General features: G+C 41.5%; 2 protein-coding genes across 4 annotated transcripts; one reads left to right on the top strand and one right to left on the bottom strand.

Moving 5' to 3' along the window:
- LOC124006383 (ras-related protein Rab-34-like) lies at positions 1 to 7,819 on the top strand. Of its 2 annotated transcripts, none has more exons than XM_046316373.1 (11): positions 1 to 844; positions 1,301 to 1,404; positions 2,358 to 2,449; positions 2,595 to 2,663; positions 2,862 to 2,963; positions 3,054 to 3,118; positions 3,253 to 3,304; positions 3,414 to 3,495; positions 3,898 to 3,988; positions 4,150 to 4,257; positions 6,590 to 7,819. In XM_046316373.1, exons 2-11 carry the CDS (start codon positions 1,330 to 1,332, stop codon positions 6,655 to 6,657), a joined length of 804 nt encoding a protein of 267 aa, XP_046172329.1. In that variant the 5' UTR covers positions 1 to 844; positions 1,301 to 1,329; the 3' UTR covers positions 6,658 to 7,819. The 2 variants fall into 2 exon arrangements, with proteins under 2 accessions (XP_046172329.1, XP_046172330.1); XM_046316374.1 differs by having other exon boundaries at positions 9 to 844; positions 2,598 to 2,663.
- Positions 7,820 to 8,693: 874 nt separating this feature from the next.
- On the bottom strand, positions 8,694 to 14,345 carry zgc:174895 (uncharacterized protein LOC100126024 homolog). Of its 2 annotated transcripts, XM_046313616.1 has the most exons (5): positions 14,174 to 14,345; positions 10,490 to 10,583; positions 9,894 to 10,044; positions 9,187 to 9,296; positions 8,694 to 9,012 (listed from the first exon to the last, which is right to left on the bottom strand). In XM_046313616.1, the coding sequence occupies exons 1-5, from the start codon at positions 14,294 to 14,296 to the stop codon at positions 8,918 to 8,920; spliced, it is 573 nt and encodes a 190-aa protein (XP_046169572.1). In that variant the 5' UTR covers positions 14,297 to 14,345; the 3' UTR covers positions 8,694 to 8,917. The 2 variants fall into 2 exon arrangements, 1 of the variants encoding a protein (XP_046169572.1); XR_006833538.1 differs by lacking the exons at positions 8,694 to 9,012; positions 10,490 to 10,583 and having other exon boundaries at positions 9,187 to 9,274; positions 9,898 to 10,044; positions 14,174 to 14,330.
- Between the last annotated feature and the right edge of the window lie 618 nt (positions 14,346 to 14,963).

Here is a 14,963-nt window from a genome sequence, read left to right as displayed (position 1 = left end):
AAAGACCTCCTGTTTAAGATTAAGCAGAGAGCGCACCGAACGGAGAGCGCAGATGCACTTGGCTAAATCAATTCCATTAATGAAATAATTATACATTTACTCTCACTCGTCGCGACCCACCATTAACAGGTCCGCGACCCACTTTAAGAAAGGCTGAACTAAATAGTTTATGAATGCTGGTGCAAATGCAAGACGAATAGACCACTTCCAGAAATGAAGCTTCAAAACTAAATGTAATGTATTTTGCAAGATTTTGAGTTAAAATCCTGCCTAATTGTAATTTTCCATTGGCTACTACTGGTAAGACAACAGTCACCTCCCTGTATCCACGAGACAGGAAGTGTCGATGACCATAGAATATAGAAAAAGTGGCAAAGCAACGTAGGTCTACAGTAATTATCAAAGGTCAGAAAACCCAGCGTTCTATCATCGGAGTAGGGTGCCAATGACTATAATGTTGGATTGTAGCCTACATGATTATGTATAATAAACAATGTTGCAGAAAAAAAGCCTGTTTGTGCTACACTGTGTCCAATGATATCTGCCGCCAGGGGGACTCGACCCGCGCTGAACATACTTCCCAAATTCCAACTAGAACCTGGAGTTGAGTCAGAGTCAGTGGTCCGCCTAAAAAACTAAATCATTTGCAGACTACGTTTTTCCCCACTCACTTTCGTAGATCGAGTCTATTTGGTGTAAGCAAATACGGCGAGTGTTTTGGAAAGATTGGGGTTAATTTATCCTCAAATCTAGAAACCAAACTAAAAGTCAAAGCATTGTTTTTATTGACTGAAAAACGGTTACTGCTCCGTGACGAAAGAACTCCATCCCGACCCGTTACAAGGTATGTAAGTCCAGTGACATCCCCGCTTGGACTCTGTTCCAGTTAGCAGCTTTTTTATTTAGCCTTTGTAGACAAAACTTCGGTTTTGTTTAACCATCTTGGGAGGTCATGTTTCAATGTGTCCCCGTGTTTTGGTTCTTGGAGAGCATGATTACAATTATACAAAACCAGCAAGACTATTTTTTACAATCTATTCTCGGTTCAATATGAATGAGCTATATTGTTGTAAACAGCTTCCAGTAAATATTTGTCTTTTTGCACAGAACAATAGGATTAAAATAGAGATTAGTGGATCATCTCCAGAATGTAGGAGTTACTGGCTACTGACTGACTCATAGGCTAATCATGTAGTGGCTTGTCATACCACGTGGCATAGGCTACTCTTGCTCATCATTTTCATGTTAATAAAACCTAAATCTCTCTCTCCCCTTATTTGTTTTTTTTTTTACCCCGTAGGTCTCTCTGATCACTGTTATCTTGGCCTAATGTCTGTCCGGATGCCATCCATGAGTGTGCTGCCTCCTGTTCGAAGGGACCGCATCATTGCCCAGCTTCCTCAGGTAAGCATCTTACATGCTAGCAGTAAAACAATCATTTGAATGTGTTAACCTTGTCTGAGCTTGCAAACCCACCGGTAACACTTTACTTGACACTCAGCGACATAACACATTATGACATGGTCATAACCATGTCATAAGAGCTGACATAACATGTCATAACCGTGTAATAATATGGTCATAACACTATCATGACAATATTTAGACCTGTTGTGACATATTGTGTTATTTTAGGGCTGGTTATGACACCTACATAAGAGTGTCAATACCCACAAAACCTACCACACAAGGCAAACATTCTATTACACCATAGCCTATGTGTAAACAGTATGTTTATGTTATATACGTTTTTTTGCAATTGACCATTGTAATTGAGCACATGTTGATGTCAGACATTCACCTACCCCAATGTTCTGTTGCTGATGAGTGGGATGAATGCAGGAGGTGATTTCAGGAGCAAGACCCGACACCCACTTTTAGACTAATAACTGACATAAGGGCATGTACAGTACGTGATAGGCCTATCTGGCTTATATGATTATGATGGTCATAATGCTTCTTGACAGTGTCATAAAGTGCATTTTCTACAAGTTATTAAAAATATTATGAAAAAAACATGACTGAAGAATTCATTACAACATCAACAAAACTAAGGATTTAAGAAACAAACTTTCAAACGAAAGGAAACGTCTTGGCATGGCAAAAACTAATTTGAATAAATGTGAGTTTTGACACTCTTATGTAGGTGTCATAATCAGCCATAAAATAATGCAACATATGTCACAACAGGTGTAAATATATGGGTCATGACAGTGTTATGACAGGTTATGTCAGCTGTTATGACACATTATGACATGGTTATGGCCATGTCATAATGTGCTATGACACTGGGTGTCAAGTAAAGTGTTAACAAGCCACCAATCTCATAAAACTGTGTTCATTATGTTCTAATCTAGTTTTACAGTAAGAAGGCTGCTGTGCACACTAAAGATGAGTTCAACTCCAAAGTGAAGACTGCCTGCCAGGAGCAACGCACTGGCACAGTAGGGTGGGTAGGCCACAAAACCTTTTCATGTTCAAGATATACAGGTTAGATACGTATATACCTTATGGCATTATGGGGATGAGGGTGGTATGTTGTGTCTCATTGGGATCTTTGATTGTCTCTCTGTAAAAGTCTCCTTCTCCTCCAGTAGGTTTAAAATTGCTAAGGTCATAGTGGTTGGTGACCTGGCTGTGGGAAAAACATGTCTGATTAATAGGTAAGCAAAGCTTGGATACTGCTGATGCGTAGTACTTGATTGCAGTATGAGTCAACTGGGCAGTTTTGGTAAATCAATAACCAGATGGAATGCACAGCGTACAGCAAACTTGAATACCGCAGGTTGTATTTTTTCTAGGTTGTTTGTAAGTACAGATTGTCAGCCAATTTTCCTAATATTTCACGCTTTTATCATTAGGTTTTGCAAGGATGCATTTGACAAGAACTACAAGGCGACCATTGGTGTTGACTTTGAGATGGAGCGGTTTGAAGTGTTGGGGGTGCCTTTCAGCTTACAGTTGTGAGTCTCTTTCTAATGGTGTGTTCTACAGTATTAATCCCCAGAGATAACCTGTGTCCCTTCACTCACCAATATCTTTCTCCTCTATAGGTGGGACACTGCAGGGCAGGAGAGGTTCAAGTGTATTGCTTCCACATACTACAGGGGAGCTCAGAGTAAGGGGAGTTTCTCTTTTGAACAGTTTTTATGTCTCTACATCATTCATTATGACCTATAACAATTTGCCATGTTCTTAGGGACAGATGTGATGAGGTTTGAGTTTACTAATGACGTTCATTTTGTTTTCCAGCTATTGTTATTGTGTTCGATGTAAATGATGTGGCATCTTTGGGCCATGCAAGGTAAAATACATGAGAATCACCTGACATGACTATGGATGTGCATTTCAGCTGCACGTGTGCTCTGTAAACTCTATTTAACATATTTGAATGTCGCTGTGTTTGTCCACAGGCAGTGGCTTGACGATGCCTTGAAGGAGAATGATCCTACCAATGTGCAGCTTTTCCTGGTGGGCACAAAGAAAGACCTAAGTGTATGTGTTTACTCTTTTGATATACATTCTTCAGAGGCACAATTGATCCGTTTTAGTCTCTCCATTTCAAGATCATACTTCATGATGAGGATACAACTTAGCCACTTCTTAACCACTGTCCCAGTATTCACCTCTGTTCCAGTGGTATGTTGTTGCTTTAGGGGAAGGTCAAATGTGGATTTTTTTGGATAAAGGCCAACGGCATCAAGTATCCATGTCTTATTAAACACCGTACCACAGGAATGCATTTTTCTACAAGTCAAAGTTCAGACTATATACTGGATACTAAGATATTGAAAAAGATTATGTATAAAATGCATGGAATACTGTATATTATTTTTTATACAGTATGTTTTTTTCTATTGGGTTTGTATTTTCCTCTTCTCTATGCTATTTCCTCAGTCTCCTGCTCAGTACTCTCAGATTGAACAGGATGCCATCGAACTGGCTGAGGAAATCAAAGCAGAATATTGGGCCTTGTCATCATTGACTGGTGGGTGGGCTAATACATCAAATCAATGTTGAGATTGGTAGCAATATGATAGGATGCAGCCTACTTGTTTGTAAGGCGATATTATCAATTATCATAAACAAATTGTTTAAATATCTGAGGAACAAACGTGACTTCATGTTTTTCTCTTGTTTTTGTTGTAGGGGAAAATGTGAGGGAGTTTTTCTTCCGTATTGCATCTTTGGCATTTGAGGCCAACGTTCTGGCAGAGCTAGAGAAGAGTGGATCAAGGCACATTGGGGACGTTATCAGTGAGTATACAGCTGTACACTGTTAAAATATGGAAACAAGCGTTACAGTGCCTTGCAAAAGTATTCATCCCCTTGGTGTTTATCCTATTTTGTTACATTACAACCTGTAATTTAAATACATTTTTATTTGGATTTCATGTAATGGACATACACAAAACAGTCAAAATTGTTGATGTGAAATAAAAATACTTAAAATAAGAAAGGGAAAAGTGGTGAGTGCATATGTATTCACACCCTTTGCTATGAAGCATCTAAATAAGATCTGGTGCAACCAATTACCTTCAGAAGTCACATAATTAGTTAAATAAAGTCCACCCATGTGCAATCTAAGTGTCACATGATCTCAGTATATATACACCTGTTCTGAAAGGCCAAAGAGTCTGCAACACCACTAAGCAAGGGGCACCACCAAGAAAGCGGCACTATGAAGACCAAGGAGCTCTCCAAACAGGTCAGGGACAAAGTTGTAGAGAAGGTCAGATCAGGGTTGGGTAATAAAAAAATATCAGAAACTTTAAACATCCCATGGAGCACCATTAAATCCATTATTTAAAAATGGAAAGAATATGACACCACAACAAACCTGCCAAGAGAGAAACTCACGGACCAAAACTCATGGCAAGGAGGGCATTAATCAGAGAGGCAACAAAGAGACCAAAGATAACCCTGAAGGAGCTGCAAAGCTCCACAGCGGAGATTGGAGCATCTGTCCATTGGATCACTTTAAGCCATACACTCCACAGAGCTGGGCTTTACTAAAGAGTGGCCAGAAAAAAGTCATTGCTTAAAGAAATTGACAGGACCCGGTTACGAACCCGGGTCTCCGGAGTGAGAAACAGTCACTTAACTAACTGAGCCACGAATAGTCGGCAGAACCCAGAAGATGAGGCAGGCACAGCAGTACTTGAGACGGTGTATTTAATGAAGTAAAAAGTGAAGTTCTTCAGGAAAACATGTAACTCCACAACCTCAAAAGGAATTCCACAAGAACAAAGGTAATCCTCCAAGACAAAAAAGGTAAATCCACAAGGTGGAAGGTATAGCACAAAAAGCCTCAAAAGATACTCAAAAAACAAACAAACAAACAAACAAGAACAAAAACAGAATTCCACAAGAGAGTCCACCGGGATCAACAAGAGTTCACAGAGTACTGGGGCTGGGTGCTAACATACAAACACAGAGCAAAGAACTGAGGAAAACAAAGGGTTTAAATACAATCAGGGGAAACGAGGCACAGGTGCAAATAATAATGGGGATCAAGGGAAAACAAAAGGTCAAAAGGCACAATGGGGGCATCTAGTGACCAAAAACCGGAACAACCCTGGCCAAATCCTGACAGAAATAAAATAAGCAAGCACGTTTGATATTCGCCAAAAGGCATGTGGGAGACTCCCCAATCATATGGGAAAAGGTACTCTGGTCAGATGAGAATACAATTGAGCTTTTTGGCCGTCAAGGAAAACGCTATGTCTGGCTCAAACCCAACACCTCTCATCACCCGAGAACATCATTCCCACAGTGAAGCATGGTGGTGGCAGCATCATGCTGTGGGGGATGTTTTTATTCGGCAGGGACTGGGAAACTGGTCAGAATTAAAGGAATGATGGGGGGTGCTAAATACAGGGAAATTCTTGAGGGAAATCTGTTTCAGTCATCCAGAGATTTGAGACTGGGACGGAGGTTCACCTTCCAGCAGGACAATGAGCCTAAGCATACTGTTAAAGCAACACACAAGTGGTTTAAGTGAAAACATTTAAATGTCTTGGAATGGCCTCGTCGAAGCCCAGACCTCAATCCAATTGAGAATCGGTGGTATGACTTAAAGATAGCTGTACACCAGCGAAACCCATCCAACTTGAAGGAGCAGGAGCAGTTTTGCCTTGAAGATTGGGCAAAAATCCCAGTGGGTAGAGGTGCCAAGCTTGTAGAGACATACCCAAGAGACTTGCAGCTGTAATTGCTGAAAAAGGTGGCTCTACAAAGTATTGACTTTGGTGAGGTGAATAGTTATGCACGCTCAAGTTTTCTGTTTTTTTGTCTTATTTCTTGTTCGCTTCACAATAAAAAATATTTTGCATCTTCAAAGTGGTAAGAATTTTGTGTAAATCAAATGATACCACCCCCCCCAAAAATTGTAATTCCAGGCTGTAAAGCAACAAAATAGGAAAAATGCCAAGGGGATGAATACTTTCGCAAGCCACTGTATGTAACATTAATAACATCACTTCTCTCGCCATGTTAACCCTGACTAGGTTACAGACAGGCCCTTGTATGAGTAACATAAGAAACACACAAGAGCCTTTTTTCATGCAAGTTTATTTGTTTGTTTCAGAAATTAACAGTAATTCAAACAACGTGTATGCAACATCAAAGAAGAAACAGTCAAACTGTTGTCAATGAAGACAAACACGTGACTACTACAGTTAAAAGGTACCAAAGCAAAAAGCATCATTTACTCAGAAGAGAAACTGAGAACCACGGACCACTCCCAGACACATGGAATTTGCAGTGAGAGCTAGCAGACGGGACAGAGACATTTGCTTCCACAGGCATTTGATTTTCATTTCTGCTGGCCCAGAAAGAACAGCTCCTTGGTTGGATGTGGATTCCTGTGGTGTTTGTCTTATTTTTGCCTATCTATAGTTTCGGAATAGAATTTCCTCTATGTCATTGCACTCCATACTGTACAATTCCAGTTTTTGAGTGTTGACAGATTATCGCGTCACTATGGAGTATGGACAATCATGGATGTCTTCAAATACCTAATATGGATATTTTTAAGACACCACCATTAGGCCTATTAGAGTTTTTACAGTGTTTTGTCTAGTGTTGTTTGCATGCTATATGTTTTTTGCACAATTTGTAACTATAGCATAGATGGAAATTCATGACTCCACCCTGGGAGGTTATATTATGCTAGCTAAGGAGTATGATTTCATTGTTTGGATAGTCCTATTTTTAGCAGCACAGAGGTGTTCATACAGTATGAGAGATGTGTATTAGTCAGATGTACCTCATCTACGTTAGAGACAATAATATAACTGAGATTGATTCATTTTCAATTATATGCGATATTTGAATGACTGATCTTATATTATCCCTCTAGTTGAATATCATAATCAGAGTGAAATGTGCATACATATGTCTAGTTGTCCTTTTAGACAATAAATATTATTTACTTTTTTTTCTAATATGTTTAATTGCAGATGTAAGTTTTGACTATAAAGATATACTGTGTATCAAAAACTACTACACTTACCTCTATAATATAGATATAAGCTTTAAAATCACTGCTCTGTATCAAATCAAACTGCTGTTTACCTTTAATTAGACTAATTCAAAGTTATTATTAAAAGTCCTATATAGGATGAGTCACTAATCTGTTATTCAATTATGTTTTATAACTGTTTGTCATATTAGCCAGGGCCTCTTAATATGAAACAATAATACATAAGGTCGCTAGTGAAAGTCTACACACCCTTTGCACAATCTTCACATTTTGCTTCCTTAAAATACAAATACAAAACATTTATTCAATTAAATATTTTTTCCTTTCAATCTACACGACCTACTCCACATTTTCAAAGTTATTTTTGTTGTTGTTTCTAAATGACTAAGAAATACAACATTAGGATTGTTGTTGTATAACCTTTATTTAACTAGGCTAGTCAGTAAAGAACGGCAGGGTAACCTAGTGGTTAGAGCGGTGGACTAGTAACCGGAAGGTTGCCAGTTCAAATCCCCGAGCTGACAAGGTACAAATCTGTCGTTCTGCCCCTGAACAGGCATTTAGTCCACTGTTCCTAGGCTGTCATTGAAAATAAGAATTTGTTCTGAACTGACTTGCTTAGTTAAATAAGGGTAAAATAAAAAGAACAAATTCTTATTACAGGGGCTGGGATTAAAAAAATATATGAAAAAATAGGTATACATTATATATAGGACAAAACACACAACACAACACCATATAGAGAGACCTAAGACAACAACATAGCTAGGCAGCAACACAACATGGCACATCATGGAAACTATCACGCCCTGACCTTAGAGATCCTTTTTATGTCTCTATTTTGGTTTGGTCAGGGCGTGAGTTGGGGTGGGAATTCTATGTTCTTTTTCTATGTGTTTCTATTTCTGTGTGTTTGGCCGAGTGTGGTTCTCAATCAGAGGCAGCTGTCTATCGTTGTCTCTGATTGGGAACCTTAAAATATTTAGATAGTTAGGTCTGCTAAAGTAAAATTTTTCTTTTTCCCACTGGGTTTTTGTGGGTAGTTGCTTTCTGTTTTTGTGTCTGCACCAGACAGAACTGTTTCGGTTGTTCTCTTTGTTGTTTTGCAATTCAGTGTTCAGTTCAACTAATAAAAGATGAAGACGTACCACGCTGCACCTTGGTCCTCACCTTCTTCCACCAACGGCCGTTACAGAACTACCCACCATCCAAGGACCAAGCAGCGTGGAAAAGAAGACTGGACATGGGAGGACATTCTAGACGGCAAGGGATCATACACATGGGAGGAGATCCAGGCTGGAAGGGATCGCCTCCCATGGGAACAGCCAGGAGAGCGGAGGCAGCAGGAAAAGGGAACTGGCGATACGAGGAAACACGGCTGGCAAGGAAGCCCGAGAGGCAGCCAGGGGGCACACGGGAAGTGTGGCAGAGTCAGGTTGGAGACCTGAGCCAACTCCCCGTGCTTACCGTGGCGATCATGGGACTGGTCACTCCCTCGCTGTTCTCAATGGCCACAGCAGCAACACCTGCAAATATGCATTACTTTTACTTGATAATAATTAAGGTAGAAGAAAACTTTAAAGTATACCGTTGTGATTACAGTATATATTTTTTGCACTTCTCAGTGATACAACAAGTTAAATCAAGTCTAGCCTACCTACAATGAGACACATTGTCTGGCACTGAGATTACACACTGACCTACAACAGTCGCTCCCTGTCGCTCCACCAGTTTGATAGCAGCCTTCATGGTTCCTACGGTCTCTATCCACTGGTCCACTATCAGCACCTGAAGCACAGAGACAGACCAACTAGTGGTTGTGGTTGTGTCCCAAATGGCACCCTATTCCCTGCATAGTGCATTACTAGCTCTATGGGCACTGGTCAAAATAAGGGAATAGGGTGCCATTTGGGATCTACACCGCATTTCTATTCAAACTCCTAACTCACAGTATGCACACTGGCAGTCCTACTGAGATACAGTACAAAACACATTCAGAGAATCACCTTGAAGGGCAAATGTTTCCTTAAATATTTGCTATACAGAGTAGGGCCCTTGGTTCCTGCACCAACACTAGAGGGCATTATGTCACAGGAAATAAGAGTGGTTATGTCTGGAGGGAATGAGGCCATGGTTGCATTCATTGAAACAAATACAACGTCAGAGCCAAAACAGGCCATACTGCCTCTCTGCTTGTGGGTTCATTGAGCTTGTCTATCACACTATGTTGTCCATTGCTACATTCATGTTAATGAGTCTGTCTCTTTATCCTTCACCTCAAGATTCTACAAACAAGGCAGGACTCTTGAAACCTTAGACGAGTGGTGTCCGTTCATTGGCCATAGACTCAAAATTGTGACTTATTCACCAAGGAAAGAAAACTATGCTGTCAGACTGTGATGGTGACTCACCTGGCCTTAACACATCCAGGCGAACCTCCACCATCTTCTCTCTGTCTGAGTAGTCACTGTACTCTTGGCTCTGGGTTTGTATGTGCAGGTGTCCTGCTTTGCAGATAGCCAGAAAGCCCTTTCCAAGGGTGGTGGCCACAGCCGATCCTGAAAACCACCAAGATAAAAATGACATTTTAGAAACAGCACAGATAGACTGTTATTGTATTGATGAGATTGCGCGTTCATTTCACCAATCAATTTTCTCTCCGAAGAAATTGAAGTGACAGCAGCATTCCATACAGATCAATCCATATAGATCTATTTCACACATACTGTGATTGATTTAGCAAGGGTTTTATTTTGAATTGCATGGTACTCTGAAAGTGTGTCCTTGGTGACGCAATTCTCCAAGCAGGACCTATGTGTACTACCCCTAAATTAAGTATCATTGCCAAGGGGGTTAGGTTTCCTGCCCTTTCAGTGGAGCTTGCTGGATATGAAATAAAATTAGCATCAAGTAAGTAGCATGGAGCCACACTTCAGCAACAACACATGAGCAGATTGGTTGAGATTGTGTGTTTTCCTAAAACATTCTTGACTGGTTGTTTACCGAGGATGAATCCCATTGCATCTATACACACTACCAGGTCAATGGCCTCCTTCTGGAATGGATAGAGAAGGTCCTTCACACAATCTGACAGGGCCTGGATTAGAGACTAAATAAACTAGAATGAACCAGATTGACCACCCGGGCTGCTATGGGTTTCCTTACAGTATCTTTACGTATATGCACTGGACAAAATACACATTTTGCATACTGCAGGGGAAATTTGTTATAGCTATAGGTTGTACAGTGAGTATCATAAGTATTCACCCCCCTTGAATTTCTTTGTATTTTGTTTCCTTTACAACGTGGGATTGAAATAGATTTAATTGTAATTTTTCTCATTGATCTACACAACATACTCCATAATGTCAAATTGAAAAGAAAATTCTACACATTTTTACTAATTAATAATAAAATAAAATAATTAAAATACACTCACCGGTCTGTTTAATAGGTACACCATTCCGTTCACGAAAATCACGGAAATGGATCGCTCCTACAGACAGTGAGCCACGTGGCCATGGCTTGTTATTTGAAGTAGGCAGACAGGCATTGAGGCTTTCAGTTACTTTTTGATGTAACGTTGGAATGGTCAAAACGAGTGACCTAAATGACTTTGAGGGGGGTATGATTGCCAGAAATGTCCTCCCTCCTTGGCTTTTCACGTACAACAGTGTCTAGAGTTTACCAAGAATGTGCGAGAAACAAAAAACCTCCAGTCAAAGGCAGTCCTGTGGGTGAAAACAGCTAGTTGATGAGAGAGGTCGAAGGAGAATGGCAAGAATCGTGCAAGCTAAAAAGTTGGCCGCAAACAGACAAGTAACGGCACAGTACAACAGTGGCGTGCTGAATGGCATCTCAAAAAGCACAACTTGTCGATCTTTGTCCCGGATGGGCTAATGCAGCAGACGACCACTCCTATCAGCTAAAAACAAGAAGAAGTGGCTCCAGTGGGTACGCGATCACCAACACTGGACAATTTGAGGAGTGGAAAAACATTACCTGGTCTGACGAATCACGGTTCCTGTTGCACCATGCTGATGACAGTCAGCATTTAGCATAAGCAGCATGAATCCATGGACCCATCCTGCCTGGTACAAGCTGGTGGTGTAATGGTGTGGGGAATGTTTCCCTGGTACACGTTAGATCCCTTGATACCAATTGAGCAGCAAACGTTTCCGTCACCTTGTGGCATCCACGCCCTGAAGAATTTAGGCTGTTCTGGAGGCAAGGGGGGGTGGCAGACCCAGTACTGTATGATACTATATGATACTTCCGGCACCGACAGAGATGGCCGCCTCGCTTCACGTTCCTAGGAAACTATGCAGTATTTTTTTTACGTGTTATTTCTTACATTGGTACCCCAGGTAATCTTAGGTTCCATTACATACAGCCGAGAGGAACTATTGAATATAAGAGCAACGTCAACTCACCATCATTACGACCAGGAATATGACTTTACCCAAGCGGATCCTGTGTTCTGCCTTTCACCCAGAACAATGGATCGGATCCCAGCCGGCGACCCAAAACAACGACGTCGTAAAAGGAGCAAACGAAGCGGCCTTCTGGTCAGGCTCTGGAGACGGGCACATCGCGCACCACTCCCTAGCATACTACTCGTCAACGTCCAGTCTCTTGACAACAAGGTTGATGAAATCCGAGCAAGGGTTTCCTTCCAGAGAGACATCAGAGACTGTAACGTTCTTTGCGTCACGGAAACATAGCTCACGGAGCAGCCAGCTGGTTTCTTCACGCATCGCGCCGACAGAAACAAGCATCTTTCTGGTAAGAAGAGGGGCGGGGGGTATCCCTTATGATTAACGAGACGTGGTGTGATCATAAAAAACATACAGGAATTCAAGTCCTTCTGTTCACCTGAATTCCTCACAATCAAATGTTGACCGCATTATCTACCAAGGGAATTCTCTTCGATTATAATCACAGCCGTATATATTCCCCCCCAAGCAGACACATCATGGCCCTGAATGAACTTTGTTTGACATATCCTAAGGCTGCATTCATTGCAGCTGGGGATTTTAACAAGGCTAATCTGAAAACAAGAGTCCCTAAATTCAGCATATCGATTGGGCAACCAGGGCTGGTAAAACCCTGGATCATTGTTATTCTAACTTCCGCAATGCATATAAGGCACTCCCCCGCCCTTCCTTTTGGAAAAGCTGACCACGACTCCATTTAGTTGCTTCCAGCCTACAGCCAGAGACTAAAACAAGAAGTTCCCGCGTTCAGGTCTGTTCAACGCTGGTCCAACCAATCTGATTCCATGCTTCAAGACTGCTTCGATCACGTGGATTGGGATATGTTCCGCATTGAGTCCAACAACAACATTGACGAATACGCTGATTCGGTGAGCGAGTTCATTAGAAAGTGCATTGTCGATGTTATACCCACAGCAACGATTAAAACATTCCCAAACCAGAAACCGTGGATTGATGGCAGCATTCGCGAAAAACTGAAAGCGCGAACCACTGCTTTTAACCAGGGCAAGGTGCCCGGAAACATGACCGAATACAAACAGTGTAGCTTTTCCCTCCGCAAGTCAATCAAACAAGCTAAGCGTCAGTATAGAGACCAAGTAGGCCAAGTAATTCAACGGCTCAGACACAAGAGGTATGTGGCAGGGTCTACAGTCAATCACTGATTACAAAAAGAAAACCAGCCCCGTTGCGGACCAGGATGTCTTGCTCCCAGACAGACTAAATAACTTTTTTGCTCGCTTTGAGGACAATACAGTGCCACTGACACAGCCACTACCAAAACCTGTGGACTCTCCTTCACTGCAGCCGACGTGAGTAAAACATTTAAATGTGTTAACCCTCGCAAGGCTGCAGGCCCAGATGGCATCACCAGCCGCGTCCTCAGAGCATGCGCAAACCAGCTGGCAGGTGTGTTTACGGACATATTCAATCAATCCTTATCCCAGTCTGCTGTTCCTGCATGCTTCAAGAGGGCCACCATTAATCCTGTTCCCAAGAAAGCTAAGGTAACTGAGCCAAACGACTACCGCACCGTAGCACTCACTTCCGTCATCATGAAGTGCTTTGAGAGACTGCCCTAACCCATCTGGACCAGAGGAATACCTATGTGAGAATGCTGTTCATCGACTACAGCTCAGCATTTAACACCATAGTACCCTCCAAACTCGTCATCAAGCTCGAGGCCCTGGGTCTCGACCCCGCCCTGTACAACTGGGTACTGGACTTCCTGACGGGCCGCCCCCAGGTGTTGAGGGTAGGTAAACAACATCTTCACCCCGCTGATCCTCAACACTGGGGCCCCACAAGGGTGCTTTCTGAGCACTCTCCTGAACTCCCTGTTCGCCCACGACTGCGTGGCTTGTCACCAAAAGCACTCACAAACTTCTACAGATGCACAATCCAGAGCGTCCTGTCGGGCTGTATCACCGCCTGGTACTGCAACTGCTCCGCAGTAACACAATGAAATGTGAAGAAATCCAAGGAGGGTGAATACTTAGGATACCCACTGTATTGTTCAGTTACCACATCATAGTTTAATCCCTCTTGAAAGGCAAAAGTACTCTCCTGGGGAATACATCCCAAGAATGTGTTGACCAAGAAATGTGAAATACAACTGCTAAAAGCCACTCAACACTCACTCTCACCTTTTTTGGACAAATGAACCAGGAAATTAAAGGTATATCACTAGTACCTGGGAATTACAGTAGAGTCTTGATGAGTCCAACCAGGCAAAAGTTGGTCCTTTGGTGTTTGGTGCTATTAGGGAAAGGTACCAGCCTTTCCCCCTGTCCGTTGGAGCAGCCAAAGCGTCCATTTGTAGTAACAGTCCATACAGTTAAAGAGGCAGATGAGCCTGGGCTGTGAATCTGTCTGCTGACCTGGCCACCCATATCAGGTTCCAGGGAGTGTGCCAATGTGTAGACCATGCCACAGAGTACATACTAACATGGAGGCCTTACAGAGCTCTACTCATTATCATTAATGCTAGACCCTGATATTGTTATTGCAACATTTCTAATATTATTATTTTTTAAGTAATGCAACCTGAATGAAAAGTCATAATCCAGTTTAAATCAAGGTCAAGACACATTTTAGATTGCAGAATCAAAATTCACATGTAGTCTCCTTAGTTAAATTAAATACACAATTGGAGCAAAAGTTAACAAGATTGGTTAAAATTTAAATATAATCTTTATTGCAATAATATGGTGTATTCTGCTCAATTAGCACAGACGATTACTCTAAAATATGGCTAAGATATTTGAAAGTTTGCTTTTTTGTAATGATAAAACAAAATACAAAAATTATGCAATAGTTCTAATGCTATAATGTTGTTAAAAGTTAACAAATGTATCAAACAGCTTTAATCATTAATATTTAAATAGACTTACAACGCTGTCTTGTGGTGGATATGTGAAGATACTGTGCGTACAAATAACTTTGGTGAATCCCAAACATAGATAATGATAGAAGCCTTTAGT

Source organism: Oncorhynchus gorbuscha, linkage group LG19 (genome assembly GCF_021184085.1).
Source record: "Oncorhynchus gorbuscha isolate QuinsamMale2020 ecotype Even-year linkage group LG19, OgorEven_v1.0, whole genome shotgun sequence".
NCBI lineage: Eukaryota > Metazoa > Chordata > Actinopteri > Salmoniformes > Salmonidae > Oncorhynchus > Oncorhynchus gorbuscha.
This window is presented reverse-complemented; position numbering and strand designations above follow the sequence as displayed.

Bases quoted from the DNA above. Each gene is read 5' to 3' on its own strand.
- LOC124006383 (XM_046316373.1), top strand. From the start codon at position 1,330: ATGTCTGTCCGGATGCCATCCATGAGTGTGCTGCCTCCTGTTCGAAGG. The intron at 2,664-2,861 runs GTAAGCAAAGCT...TTTTATCATTAG, and splicing joins AAAACATGTCTGATTAATAG to GTTTTGCAAGGATGCATTTG. The intron at 2,964-3,053 runs GTGAGTCTCTTT...TCTCCTCTATAG, and splicing joins GTGCCTTTCAGCTTACAGTT to GTGGGACACTGCAGGGCAGG.
- zgc:174895 (XM_046313616.1), bottom strand. From the start codon at position 14,296: ATGGACGCTTTGGCTGCTCCAACGGACAGGGGGAAAGGCTGGTACCTT. The intron at 9,297-9,893 runs GTCACCATCACA...CACAACCACTAG, and splicing joins GATGTGTTAAGGCCAGGTGA to TTGGTCTGTCTCTGTGCTTC. The intron at 9,013-9,186 runs GTCAGTGTGTAA...GCATATTTGCAG, and splicing joins ACAGGGAGCGACTGTTGTAG to GTGTTGCTGCTGTGGCCATT.